At 45.6% G+C, this 15,131-nt stretch overlaps 1 protein-coding gene across 1 annotated transcript in view; it reads right to left on the bottom strand.

The window, feature by feature from the left end:
- The window catches only part of CACNA1B (calcium voltage-gated channel subunit alpha1 B), a 414,377-nt gene that overhangs the window by 43,327 nt on the left and 355,919 nt on the right, over window positions 1–15,131 (bottom strand). Inside the window, exons 34-36 of the mRNA XM_056861029.1 lie at window positions 9,353–9,418; window positions 7,277–7,368; window positions 2,703–2,853 (exon numbers count right to left, since the gene is read on the bottom strand). Coding sequence (XP_056717007.1) covers window positions 2,703–2,853; window positions 7,277–7,368; window positions 9,353–9,418 — 309 coding nt within the window. The remainder of the gene's footprint in view (window positions 1–2,702; window positions 2,854–7,276; window positions 7,369–9,352; window positions 9,419–15,131) is intronic.

Here is a 15,131-nt window from a genome sequence, read left to right as displayed (position 1 = left end):
GTTATTCAGAATTTTGTTTTGTTTTTGAAAAGAAACAGGCAAAAGAAAAGCACCATTTCCCATAACGTATACCCATTTTTCTATTCATCTCATTGTTATCTCTGTTAAGCAGGTTTCCCAGGTTACCTTTTCCCCTCACAAGCTATACAAAAGCAAAAAACACACACCAAAGTTCAGTAAATTAAACAGTACATCAACAAAAAACCCAACCACAAAGCAATCTAATTAATAATTGCAAATCTAAGACTAGTTGCAGCAGGAGGGCCCACAGGCTGCTCAGTGACAGAGTGCATGCTTTGCATACAGAAAGCTCTGCATTCAGTCCCTGGTATTGCTTTTTTCCCAAAGGATATCAGGTAGGAAGTCTGGGAAAGTCTTTTCACCTGGGTCCTTGGACTGCTGCTACCAGCCAGAGTACACATGCTAAGTTAGAGAGACCAATGGTCTGACTTGGCAGGCAACTTGATACAGTGTTAGGAAAGGGTCAACAGCAGTGGCAGAACCTATGCCCTGGATGCAGACGGTCCTGGGTTCGATTTCCGGCATCCCAAGTTAAAGAGAGCTCATGCAGCAGGTGCTGGGAAAGACCCTGAAGAGCTGCAGCCAGTCAAAGCAGCCGATACTGAGCTAGACGGACCCGTTATCACCAGCTGGCAAACTTTGTAGGTTTATAAACAGGAGCCAGTCTGAGGAAATTTTATTCCTTCTGTTTTCTTTTACCTGCACATATTCTATTATTTTGGACATTTCTGCGGTTTCCTAAACGTGTTCTGTTAGACTGGAGCTCTGAAAGATGCTGCTAAGAGGCTACTAGAATTTTCACAGCAGTTAAAGAGATTTATGAAACCACCACAAATGGCAAAAGCCCACTGACGCTATTCCCACTGCCAACATTTACCTTCTCCGTTTTAATACATTCTGCTCAGTCTAAGTGGTTTAAGATACCAACAGCTCAGCAATTTATAATGACTCACAGTGGGAGATGCCACAACCACCCCTTTTGGGGCTTCTGAACTGCTTGGTAAACCTTCAAGAATTGTTCGCTACGGATAATAGCAGGGTAAAGTGCTTGCAGTGGCTGACAATGCCTCTATAATACCAGCTTCAATTCTCTGTGAAAAAGCTCTCTCTGGTCATTTATGCCTGGGAGGTTTGCCTGAGGTTCGTTGCTGGCTGGACCCACACTTTCCTGTTGGAAATCTCTGCACCAGCAGCCTCCAAGCTCAAATCAAGTCCTGCCCCTTTAAAGGCTGCTTTGTAATTGCAATGCTCACTGTGAGAGAAGATTCCCCCCCCTCAAAAACCCAACTGCCGCATAAAAAAGCATTTTAAGAACGATTAACAAAAAAAAGGAGCAATCTGAAAGAAGTGGGGAGAGAAATCCAAAACGCCTTTCTTTTGCTCAGGAAGAGCTCCAAGGAAGCAAGACATATTTGAATCTCCACCTTGTCACACACTGCTTTGTGATTGGCTGTGAGAGAAGTCAATATTTTTGTGGCCCGGTTTTGCTATTTGCACGGAGATTTCAGCTGGGTTGAACTCAGGTTATAGGGGAAAGTCGGATTAACAGAGGAATGGGAAGACCCAGACATTGTGAGGGCTGGCAGTGAAGTCATTTCTAATGGACGGTGAACTCAAGCAGAGCTCCAAGGAACAATCGAGTCAGACCGGGGCTGAACGTGAGTCCAAGTGCCCATACATAAATGGCCTCTCTCTCTCCAGCTTCTATTACCCTCAAGGCAAAAGGGTGTTTTGGGCAATGTGGTAAATGAGTGTTTGTACTGCACTGGAAATGGGAGTTCCCATGCCTGAATTCTCCTCCATACGAGAAACATTCTCTGAACATAGAAAACTAGCCTGTAAAGTAGAAGGCTAAAATCCTGTTCCATGACAGCATAATTCTCTACATGCAAGGACATTTGGGGTGTGTGTGTGGAGGAGCATTCAGTCACGGCAGTCTCCGACTTGTAGTCTGAATAGGCACAACTCAGATTCAAATTCACTGCCTTGGTGAGAGGCAGGTAATCAAAAAGGGCTGGTTAATGAAACTCTCATATGGGTAGGGTTGCCAGGTCCCTCTTTGCCACCGGCGGGATATTTTTGGGGCGGAGCCTGAGGAGGGCGGGGTTTGGGGAGGGGAGGGACTCCAATGCCATAGAGTCCAATTGCCAAAGGGGCCATTTTTCTCCAGGTGATCTGATCTCTATCGGCTGGAGATCAGTTGTGTTAGCAGGAGATCTCCTGCTACTACCTGGAAGTTGGCAACCCTACATATGGGAGTCGGAGAAAACTTACATTGTGCCCTGCAAGCAAGTGCCTAACTAGACAAGGTGATGTAAGATTGGATCTGAGTTAAAGTGTAGCAGAGAATGAATTAACTGCTCCTCCCCGCTGCCAATTTGATTTCACTTATTGATTTTGCTGTCTTAGTCCTAAATGGGGAAAAGGCAGTCTTTTTCTCTCTGCTGAGAGGGTGGTCAGTTTCCCACAGTGAAAACATGCCGGGGGGGGGGGGGGACGTATCAAACCTCCTCTCATCACCGCTCATCTCAATTACATGGCTGCTACTTTCATTTAGAAAACCGTGGGGAGATCTGCTGTCTTAGCATTTTGACTGGTTAGGCCTTATCTGATGGACAGAAGAGTTGGGATGCACAGCCTACTTGAGAACACGGCTGAAGGCTTAGGAAGGGCTGACTTACCAGAAAGGAACAGAGGAAGATGAAGGAGACAAAGTAGAAATAGGCAAAGTCACTGCCACATTCGTTTTTGCTGAGTTTGGAGAGCTTGTCGCAGGCTTGATTGCTGAGGCACGAGAGCATGATTTCATGCCACGCTTCCCCAGTGGCGCTCCTGTAAACACAAAAGAATAAATCTCAGGAGGGATTTGCGAACAGAGAGGCTGAGTAATCCTCTTCATCGGAGTCTGTCAATGGCCACGGATCTGTCTGGGATGCTTTTGTTACTGAGTGCACCAGGAAACTGCGACGGCCTTCAGAAGCTTATCAGTGAACACATGAACACATGAAGCTGCCTTCTACTGAATCAGACCCTTGGTCCATCAAAGTCAGTATGCTCTACTCAGTCCGGAAGCAGCTCTCCAGGGTCTTAGGCAGAGATCTTTCACATCACCTACTTGCCTAGACCCTTTAACTGGAGATGCCGGGGATTGAACCCGGGACCTTCTGCATGCCAAGCAGAGGCTCGACCACTGAGCCACAGCCCCTCCCCAATCGGCGGTTCCTCAATGAGAAGATGAGTAATGGCAGAAGAGTCTCCCTTGAAAGTTGCACTAGCATTGGAGAGGAAAGTTAGCAGGAGTGGTAGGGTTGCCGACTGTGGGTTGGGAAATTCCTGGAGATTATGGGGATGGAACCAAGGAAACAATAACGTGATGGCTCATTTAACAACTTGGCTCTATTTGCCAATATGCATTCTCAACCAAGCACCGCATAAGCAATCCAATAAACAACGAGGGAGTTAAACTCATTCACCTTGTTAAAGCTATGTACTCTCAATGAGCAGTTGCACTTCAAATACAGAAAAAAAGAATGTGTGACAGACAATAGTCTGTAGCAGTTCGTTGCTTGATCTATGAAAGTTTCTGTTCCTTGGCCGACTTAAGGAATCAGCGCTGACAGATATCCAGACAGCAGCGCTGAGACAGCTTGGAGAAAGTAGAAAGTAAACAGCGTAGCCGGCTCAGTACAGCTGTTTCGCACCCACACCGGGTTCGTGCTTCATGAGTTCTTCTCCAACCATAGACTGAACAATATAGTTAAACAGGAGCGCTTCTAGCATGCCCTCAGAGAAGCGTACACTGACACCAATTAAGAACCTTGTTACTTTGTTAAAAGGTAAAGGTAGTCCCCTGTGCAAGCACTAGGTCATTCCTGACCCATGGGGTGACGTCACATCCTGACGTTTACTAGGCAGACTGTGTTTACGGGGTGGTTTGCCAGTGCCTTCCCCAGTCGTCTACACTTTACCCTCAGCAAGCTGGGTCCTCATTTGACCGACCTCGGAAGGATGGAAGGCTGAGTCAACCTTGAGCCTGGAGTCCACCTCCCAAAGCAGCCATGTTCTCCAGGGGAATTGATGGTTGTGGTCTGGAGATCAGTTCTAATCCCAGGAGATATTCAGGCTCCACTTGGGAGACTGGCAGCCCTGATCACTGGGCCAGTTGTCTTTCAAGGAAGTACATTCACAAAATATGCAGAGTCCTTGAGCTTTACCACAATGTAGGGATTGCAACTCTGGGGGGTTGTTTGGTGTTTACAGGAAAATCTGTCAGGTATGTTTGTGTTTTGAATCAGGGCTCCCAGCAGCCATTACTTTGTGGTTGTTGCAAACCTGAAAAACCAAGCGTTGCGTTTCAAGGGCACCCCCTAGGCTGCAGTACCATCTCTACACCAGCGTGGCATAGTGGTTAAGAGCGGTAGACTCTAATCTGGTGAACTGGGTTCGATTCCCCACTCCTCCACATGAGCAGCAGATTCTAATCTGGTGAACCGGGTTAGATTCCCCACTCCACACAAATCCTGCTGGGTGATCTTGGCGAGTTACAGTTCTCTCAGAACTCTCTCAGCCCCACCTACCTCACAAGGTGCCTGTGGCGGGGAGAGGAAGGGAAGGTGATTGTAAACCAGTTTTGAGACTCCTTAAAGGTAGAGAAAACCAGGTATAAAAACCAACTCTTCTTCTTCTACCTAAACACTCAGTCAGCTGATCCTCGGGGACAATCCCTATTCGGACCCTATGGGCGAAAACGCATAGTTACTTTGACCTCCTTTATTCCCTGTTTCAGCCAGGATTTAGCCAGGATCGAACACATGCATTTTCGCCTAACGTGCACTCGATCCTGGCTGAATCCTGGCTGAAACAGGGAATAAAGGAGGCTAAAGCGACCATGAGTTTTCACCCTGTAAAACTCTAAATTTTGAACTTGTGTCTCAGTACATTCTTCCGCCTACCTCCATGTCTGGATTCTCCTTGCTTCCGTGCATTTGACCCCTGGCTGGTCTCAACTATAGCTCCTCTTCCACCCCTGAGGTTCTTGAGTGCAGATCTGGAGTCAACCCTTAGCTGATTTAATCAGTGGTTCCAGGCCAGTGGGCTGATAACTCCTGGTCTCAGGATCAGGCCACCTGAAGCCTGGCTCTTGTTGAGGCCTTGCAACGTGGGGAATATGAATGTGGGCTACTGACCTCTGTCTTTCTGGTAACATCTAGTTAAAGCAATGCATTACATCCTTGCATTTCCCTTAGTAGATATTACCAAGAAGTGTGAAGATGAGATGCGCTGAGAATGTTTGTGGTGAACACATTTACCAGGTGAACATACCTCACTGGAGTGTCCTCGAACAGAGCACCGCGCTGAGCAGCTTTGTGTCTGTACAGTAGCAGCTTGTGGCTGCTTTTGCCCAGTTTGAGAACTATATAGTCTCACTGAGTGGAGAAGAGGCAGTATCTATGGGGGTGTGGTCAGTACAGCCCTAAGAACAGTTACACTCTTATAAATCCATTGAAGTCAATGGGCTTCAAGGGTGTACTTCTGCTGATATAAAGATAAAGGTAGTCCCCTGTGCAAGCACCGGGTCATTCCTGACCCATGCGGTGACGTCACATCCCAACATATACTAGGCAGACTATGTTTATGGGGTGGTTTGTCATTGCCTTCCCCAGTCTTCTACACTTTACTCCCAGCATTTTACAGACCTCAGCAGGATGGAAGGCTGAGTCAACTTTGTGCCAGCTACCTGAAACCGACTCCTGTCGGGATCGAACTCAGGTCAAGAACAGAGCTTGGACTGCAGTACTGCAGCCACAGGGACTGACTTGTAAATTAACCAACTTGTATAAAGCATGGAATTGCTGACCCCTCTCTTGACCTGCCTCCTTTAAATGACCAACACCTGATAGACGGCATTGCCTACCTTTTGCACTAGCACAAACCGCAGCAAAATCTATTCACAAAGCGATCATAAGAACTGATCACAAGGGTTCATGGGCAGGCACTTTGGAGACATCTAATTAGTCAGCCTGAAGATTAATATTCATTCCCTCTTCCCAAGGAAACCAGGTAACTGCCGTACTTGGAGGAGGAACCAGGGGAATAAGAGAGAATTATTAGCACTCTCATCAGTTCCCATGAGATGGCATATTAAAAGTTTACCATATATTTATGTCCTAGCCTATGGTTTATCAGGTCCTTTAAAGTTCTTGAGCAGACAATAATAAGGACACAAGATACAAACAGCCTTCCCCGTTGCACGGTTCATCTGATTCCTCACCAGCTTTGTGTCAAAGAGATCCAAGATGGGTGCCGTATCAGGAAAAAATTATGCCACACAAATTAGCATAAGATTAACCTAATCTCTTTATGGAAAATAAAAGACCCAATTAAATTTAAGTTTTGTGCATATAAAAGATTTATGTTAATCAAGAGTAACTGGGGATTAACGGCTGTTAGTGTCAGAGTCTTATTGGGCACAAGCTGGCTGAACAGAGCCATACAAACAATTATTTTGTATTAATTTATGCCTCTGAGGAGGACAGGGGGGTTGCAGAGTCATGGCTGACCTTGGGGTTTGTTAACATAAATTAAGCATGAGATCACGCTAATAATGCTTCCCTCCAGGTAAGTATGTAGACATTCTTATTTATCATCATTTAAGGTCTGCTTAATTTCACCCACTGCATTTTACCATTGGCAATATCTAGCGCACTGGATTAGGTACATCACATGCTTAGATTGACAACCAAATATTTCTTGACTCTTGAATTTTGGCATATTGATTACTTTAATTTATAACCGGCTGCCTGGTCGTAAAAATAGCAGAGAGGCAAAGCTGTGCCTGTCTGCAGATTTCACAGCTGCTAGGACCCATAGATCAAAGCAAGCAAAACCGATTTCAGTCAGTACATCTTTCCGACAATCCTGTGTGGCTGGCCGGCTGTCAGTGGAGTTACTACTGCAGTGCCTGATAGGGGTGCCAACCTCCAGGTACTGGCTGGAGATCTCCTGCTATTACAACTGATCTCCAGCCGACAGAGATCAGTTCACCTGGAGAAAATGGCCGCTTTGGCAATTGGACTCTATGGCATTGAAGTCCCTCCTCTCCCCAAACCCCGCCCTCCTCAGGCTCCAACCCAAAAACCTCCCGCTGATGGCAGAAAGGGACCTGACAACCCTGTTACATATGCGTCTGGTGTAAAAGGGACCTAATCCTCCCACTTAATGCCCTGTAGACAGAAAGGACGATGGCCGTATTTACCGAAAAAGTAGCATCAGGGCTTGCAAGAATGTTCGGAAGTTGTTGTGGCGATTAATGGAGGTGTCATCATCCAGCGCAATGTTTCCAAAGACCTGAGGGGTAAGAAAACAGCCAAAAGGACATTCAGAAGAACTGGTTGAAGCTGCTAGGAGTCAAAGTTACCCGGGAGCCAAGAGACATTGACAGTGGCCAAGACGATATAAAATTATTGCACAGGGACTACAGGTATATCACTCACACTAATCTGACCCTCAGAAGATGCGCCTTACATGGTCTGAGAACTTCGGGACCGCCTCTCCTGGTACACCACCCAAAGGACACTGCGTTCACTGGATGCTAATCTGTTGGTGGTCCCCGGCCCTAAGTGTGTGTGGCTATTCTCAACAAGGGCAAGGGCTTTCTTGGCCCTGGCTCTGGCCTGGTGGAATGCTCTTCCTAGTATCATCAGGGCCCTGCATAGGGTTGCCAGCTCCAGTTTGGGAAACACATGGAGATTTTTGGGGTGGAGCCTAAGGAAGGTGGGGTTTGGGGAGGGGAGGGACTTCAATGCCATAGAGTCCAGTTTCCAAAGTGGCCATTTTCTCCAGGGGAACTGATCTCTATCGGCTGGAGATCAGTTGTAATAGCAGGAGATCTCCATCTAGTAACTGAAAATTGGCAATCCTAGCCTTGCAGGACCTGAAAGAGTTCCACGGGGCATGCAAAACAGAGTTATTCCACCAGACCTACAATTGAGGACAGCCACAGATGTCATCAGTTTTGCCCTCCCTACCCCCTCCCCTCTATTTATGTGTCATTTGTTATGAATGAAGAGGGCTTTTCTGCTATCTGTCCTCTCGGCAGGTACTGTTTTTTTTAGCGCCATCTGACGTTTTAGGTTATGTTTTAGATTGAAAATTGTATAAAAGTTAGAATTACTATGATCTATATGTTGATTTTAATGTTGTTACTCACCCTCAGCCTGGCTTTGGCCAGGGAGGGCAAGTCAGAAATTGAAACAATAAATACATAAATCAAAGATATGCCTATATTACAAACTTTGCTTGGCTTTACAGGTGTTTAACCAGAACATCCTCATGACTGCTCCCAACCAACCTAGGAATTGTAGATTGGTGACAATACTAGGGATTCCATTAGTGGTTCCTAATGCCCAGCACAATGCCCAGGGTTTCCTGGGAAGAGAGAATGACTATGAAAAAAAGAAGTTAAGTTTGTAGTGTAGATATGGCCTAGGACACAGCTATGCCTGTACCCACTGACTTTTGTGCTGTTATCCCATGAAAATACTAAACTACAGTCAAGTGTGTTGCTACAAACATCCTAAGGAAAAAGGATGGGCAACAGAAGAGCATGCGACTGAGAAAAAAAGCAGGCATTTGGGTTGGGAGGATTTCCCTCCCCCCAATTGTATTCTTTTATTGTTCCACTGTTTTAACTTGAACCTTCTTCCACTCCTTCTGAATTCCAGGTTAACTAGAAGAATTTTGTAAGATTAATTCCAGAACTGGAGCATGCCCAGTTTGCCACAGCTTTCAGTGCCTTCAGTACATTTGTTTCTCTCCACCCCTACATTAACTATGCGCACACGTGCATTAATAAAACATTGCAAATAAAAAGCCTTACTGTGATTGTATGTTTGATGGCATTTAGATTCTTCTTGTGCAGTGTTCTATTGGCAGGCAGGCACACTCCTTCACACTGATAAACTACCACAGAAAAAGAACCCTCATACCATTTTATGTCTAATTGAACCTAGAATGCTATTCTAGAGTATTTCATCAATGCGCACGTGGACGTCCGTGACACAGCAGAGGGAAAGTGGTGAATGCGTATAGACGGAAGGAATTCAAAACCATGGCAGATAGCACATGCTGCGTATAAAAATTGGAAATGAAAAAAAAAGGGAGGATTCTTTATGCATCAATTCTGCATCAGAAAAAAGACCAGATACGTCAGCATGGCAAAACCCTCTATTTTTATATATTTTTGGAATCAGGCTTGGGAACTCCATGTGCATCCCAGACAAGAATATCATTTCAACCCAGCAGTACCCCCTTGACTGCGGCTATGATTTACCTGCATGCCAATGATGGCATAGATGAAGAACAGCATTGCAATAAGAAGACACACATATGGCAAGGCCTGCAAGAGAGAAAAGGGGAAATAGAAACAATGAGCAATGATGCATGTAAGAACAATCCTTTTTTGCAGATGGCTAAAACCAGGCGCAGAGTGGTAAGGCTGCAGCACTCCAGTCAAACGTTCTGCTCATGATCTGAGTTCAATTCCGATGGAAGTCGGTTTCAGGTATCCGTCTCAAGGTTGACTCTGCCTTCCATCCTTCTGAGGTCGGTAAAACGAGTACCGAGCTTGCTGAGGGTAAAGTGTAGACAACTGGGGAAGGCAATGGCAAACCACCCCGTAAACGCAGTCTGTCTAGTAAACATCAGGATGTGACATCACCCCATGGGTCAGTAATGACCTGGTGCTTGCACAGGGGACTACCTTTACCTTTTTAAAACCAGACAAGGATCTACCCACAACTTTGGTGCCACAGGAAAGACCTCTCCCTTCATATTTAAGGCAAGCATATCAGGAGAGAAGTTGGGCGGGTGCAGAGCAATCGCCTTGCAGTTAGGAGTGGTTGGTCAAGCCCATCTCACCACTGGTCACATGATGATGTGACCATAGGGGCAAAGGCAAACATAGAAATGTACGAGTAGTGTGTTAAGATGAAGAATCTGCAATGACCACCTTAAAACACTGCACCTGGGTTAGAGGCCACAGCTCTCCAAGTGGGAGCCTAGCTGTGGAATCCCCCATGACAGCTTGTTGAAAGAGCATTTTAGTGATAAAATATTGCAGTTCCAGTACTGAGTGAAGAGCCATATCCTTGCAATGGAAGTGCTGCCTTGAGGAAAAGGTATCTGCATTCTGCTCTACTATGAGAAGGCAAGGGTCACTGGAAAAGACAGCCATGCTAGGGAAAGTTGAGGGAAGCAGGAAAAGAGGAAGACCCAACAAGAGATGGATTGACTCGATAAAGGAATCCACAGCCCTCAATTTGCAAGACCTGAGCAAGGCTGTCAAAGATAGGACATTTTGGAGGACTTTCATTCATAGGGTCACCATGAGTCGGAAGCGATTTGACAGCACTTAACATACACACACAATCTGCTCTAAATTCTTAATATTATTAATCTTCCTCTTCTAAGAACTCTGGGTGGCACTTGCAGTCCTGCTCTCGCATTGTCCTCACAATAATCCTGTGAAGTAGACTAGTCTGAGAAACAGTGACTAACCGAAGATCACTTGGTGAGTTTCATGGTCAAATGGGAGATTTATATGGGGGGGGGGGTCACTGTCTAATCCTTATATCACACTGCCTTTTCCAAAATGCTTGGCAAACCCGCCTTTCAGTCCAACACATACCTGCATTAGTCACCTAGCACAGAAATACTTTATACCTTCACCCCCCCTTTTAATATACAAATCCAATGCCTCTGTGACTGACATAATGCCTTTTTTACTAAGTGATAGGGACCCCAAGGCTACATTGTCAGTGGCAAGATTTGTTTCAGTTCTTATATCCCTCCAACACTAGATATATGCTGCTCAAGATCAATTGATCAAGGAGCTTCTAAGGGATAAAAGGAAAGTATACCTTCACCATACACTGTGTTTAGTGTCCCATCTGTTTAAATTCCCTAAGACTCTCTCAATGTGAATAGTTAGAGGGTTTTTTCCCCCTTTTCCCAGATGTTGTCTTGTTCTCTTCCCCAATCAGTCACGGTCTGTTTCCACTACTCCTTTCTCTTGTTTTAACAGCTTCCATCAGTCACATGCTCTCCTTTCACCCTCTTTCAGATTTGAAGGAGGTCCATGCCACCTTAAATGAAGATAACGAAAGGGAAGCAGTCTGCCCATGCATCAACAGAAACTCCAGTAGATAAAGTAATAGTAGAAGAAGAGTGGGGGTTTTATACCCCACTTTTCTCTACCTTAAGGAGTCTCAAAGCGGCCTACAATCACAATCCCTTCCTCTCCTCACAACAGAAGGAGGAGGAGCAGGAGGAGGAGACCCAAACTGGCTTACAATCACCTTCCCTTCCTAGGGTTGCCAAGTGCCCGGTGGTCAGGGTTGCCAGCTCTGGGTTGGGAAATACCTGGAGATTTTGGGGGTGGAGCCTGAGGAGGACGGGATTTGGGGAGGGGAGGGGCTTCAATGCCATAGAGTCCAATTGCCAAAGCAGCCATTTTCTCCAGGTGAACTGATCTCTATCAGCTGGAGATCAGTTGTAATAGCAGGAGATCTCCAGCCACCACCTGGAGGTTGTATTCAATATAGTAAATTCAACTGTAATTCTGAGTAGTAGTCAAAGAACACAGTTGTAGGCCAATATTAACACAGTCAATCTCTGTATTATAACATCAGTTAATATTTGTATTATAACATACTATATATAGTAACCCAATTATTATACACTGTTATGTTACACTATTTATATCATAATGCAGCAGGGCACAAGTGTATTATAGGTCAGTGAGTATGTCCAAATAAAGTCCATGAAAATAAAGTAAACAGAAAAATCTTTGTTTCCTTGTTCCTTGTTTACAAGATTTCCTTTTTTCTTCATAAAATGATTGGTTATGTCCTTGTAGGGTAGACAAATTACAAGGACATAGCCAATCATCCAAAGTAAAAAAGTGTGCGTCACTTTCAGGTTTACCCAGAAGCGACGCGGACGCTCTGGCAACCTCGGCTAAAACTCTATGGAAACCATAGAGTTTCAGCTGAGATCGCTAGAGCGTTGCGTGAGGTGTGTGCGCGTGCTGCGCCAGGCACGCGTGTGCATTGCATATAGCGGCCCTGCAAAGCTCCCGCCGGTGGAGCTATGGGGCCTGGCAAGCCTATCCCTTCGCCTCCCCAAAACAGACACCTTCTGAGGTAGGTGGGTAGGGTTGCCCACTTTGGTGTGGGAAATACCTGGAGATTTTTGGGGTGTAGCCTGAAGAGGGCACGGCTAAGAGAGGGGAGTGATTTCAATGTCATAGGGTCCAATAGCCAAAGCTGCCATTTTCTCCAGGGGAACTGATTTCTGTCACCTGGAGGTCAGTTGTAATAGCAGGAGACCTCCAACCACCACCTGGAAGTTGACAACCCTACAGGTGGGGCTGAGACATTTCAGAAAGAACTGTGACTAGTTCAAGGTCACCCAGCAGGCTTCATGTGTAGGAGGGGGGACTCAAACCCAGTTCTCCAGATTAGAGTCTACCACTCTTAACCACACCACCACACTGGTTCTAGGGGGTAGCTACTTTGTCGCCACAAAAATATGCATGAGTCTTGTGGTACTTTAAAGTCTAACAAATGTTTATTCTAGCATAAGATTTTGTGGATTAGAAATGCAATGAGTGGTTTTTCACTATGCTGACATTTTATGTAAGAGGTATGAAAAATGAAATGCAGAAAGTATAGGGTGAAATATACTTATGTATAATTCATATCTAATAAAAAAATACAGAAACCATTCAATAGTTATGATAGCCTAGTTAAAGCAAATAATGGATGGAGAGTTCCATGTTTGGCTTAGAGTTAACACCTACAGCAGGAAGTCCCAACGGAGGCGGGAGAGGAAAATATGAAACTCCTTAATGAATCCCATTACAAATTCAAGAGAAATTTCACTCTCTCCCTCCCCTGCCCTATATCTAACTTAATAGAGACATCCGCTCATTGTAGCTGAAGCTCTTTAATCCACAAAAGCTTGTGCAGGGAAAAAAATGTGTTAGACTTGAAGGCACTACAAGTGCCCTATTTTTCACAGGAGGAAAATAGTACACAATGTTAAATTATGCAAATGGAGGAGAGGAGAATAATAGTACGCAATAGTAAAGCCATATAGATCCATCCAACCCCTCCTGAACAGCTTGTTCCAAACGGGGTTCTCTGAGAACGAACCAGAGATCTGTGGATATACATAGATCTGTAGAAAAAAAATTACCTGTGGGAAAACAAAGGGGTTCTAACAAGTTAAATGGTGTTGGGGGAGTGAAGGACAGAAATCCCTTCCAGTTTACAACAACTTCCTTGCCTGGATGTCTGGAAATGGTTTTGGGCAACAAGGTGAGAAATGATTTACAAGTCTGCATCACATCAAAAATGTGGAGTGACCCCGAGATCTCAGCCTGTGACTGCATTACCAGCGAGTGAGCCCTTAATACAGGCTCCCGCCATCAGGGGGCATATCCACACTGCAGACATAAGCCATGTGTGTGTGTGTGTGATTAAAGTGCCGTCAAGTCACAGCCAACTTATGGCGACCCCCTTTTGGGGTTTTCCTGGCAAGAGACTTAACAGAGGTAGTTTGAAAGTTCCTTCCTCTGCATAGCAACCCTGGACTTCCTTGGTGGTCTCCCATCCAAATACTAACCAGGGCTGACCCTGCTTAACTTCTGAGATCTGACGAGATCAGGCTAGCCTGGGCCATCCAGGTCAGACATAAGCCATAAGAACATAAAAATAGCCATGCTGGATCAGACCGAGGCCCGTCAAGTCCAGCAGTCTGTTCACACAGTGGCCAACCAAGTGCCTCTAGGAAGCCCACAAACACGACGACTGCAGCAGCAGCATCTTGTCTGTGTTCCACAGCACCTAATATAATAGGCATGCTCCTCTGATATTGGAGAGAATAGGTATGCATCATGACTAGAGGGGTTACCGCATTATGTATTCCCACCGATGTATTAAGAGTTTGAAAATGTTATAAAAAATACTGTTTGCACTTTGTTTGGCCCCTTTAGCTGTGAAGGCGTCTCCCAACCATTTTTTAGCCGTGGCATCCAAAAACCCTTTTAAAGTGATGTTTTTTATAACATTTTCAAACTCTTAATACATCGCTGGGAATACATAATGCGGTAACCCCCTAGCATTCATTTTGACTAGATGCCATGGATAACCCTCTCCTCCATGAACATGTCCACTCCCCTCGTAAAGCCTTCCAAGTTGGCAGTTCCAAGTCAGTTCACTAGTTATTCTCCCTTCCCAAGGAAGCTCATAAACTCTACCCTGTGAGGAGCGGAGCAACGCCAGCAATCCAGCACTGGCATAGTTGGGCAGCTGCCAACTCCCTGACTGGAGACACTGGGTTGATTGCCCAACTCCCAACAGGAAACCTGTCTGGGGGCACTGGATGAAGCGGAGCACAAGAGAATCACATTCTGTTGCCTTCTCCAGGCACCCCTCTTAGGGCCAAACTACATGATACAATTTTAATGAGTCCCCAGACATCAGTTCTGGGAATATTATTTTAGAAGTCTGTGGGGGCCTGATTTGGTTCAGGATTGCAGCATAAAAGGTGATGATGAAGATGATGATGATGAAGAAGAGTTGGTTTTTATATGCTGACTTTCTCTGCCACTTAAGGAAGAATCAAACCGGCTTACAATCACCTTCCCTTTCCCTCCCCACAACAGACACCCTGTGAGGTGGGTGAGGCTGAGAAAGCGTGACTAGCCCAAGGTCACCCAGCAGGCTGCATGTGAAGGAGTGGGGAAACCAACCAAGTTCACCAGATCAGCCTCTGCCACTCATGTGGAGGAGTGGGGAATCAAACCTGGTTCTCCAGATTCGTGTCCACTGCTCCAAACCACCACTCTTAACCACTACACCACTTCTCTACACCATGAGGCTCCTGCCTCCCCACAACTCTTTCTCCCAAGCTTAAAAAGCCCCTGTGGGGAGTTGTTTGCCCTCATTTGGAACTGAACATTAAGGGGGAAAGAAGGAAGCCATGTTTTGGGAGAAAGTTACTGCAATGGGTGGGGGGGGGGAGAGAGAAATGCAATGAAGGGG

This window comes from Euleptes europaea, chromosome 14, assembly GCF_029931775.1.
Source record: "Euleptes europaea isolate rEulEur1 chromosome 14, rEulEur1.hap1, whole genome shotgun sequence".
NCBI classification, from domain to species: domain Eukaryota; kingdom Metazoa; phylum Chordata; class Lepidosauria; order Squamata; family Sphaerodactylidae; genus Euleptes; species Euleptes europaea.
Note: the sequence above shows the minus strand (reverse complement) of the source record. Positions and strands in the feature narration are given on the sequence as shown.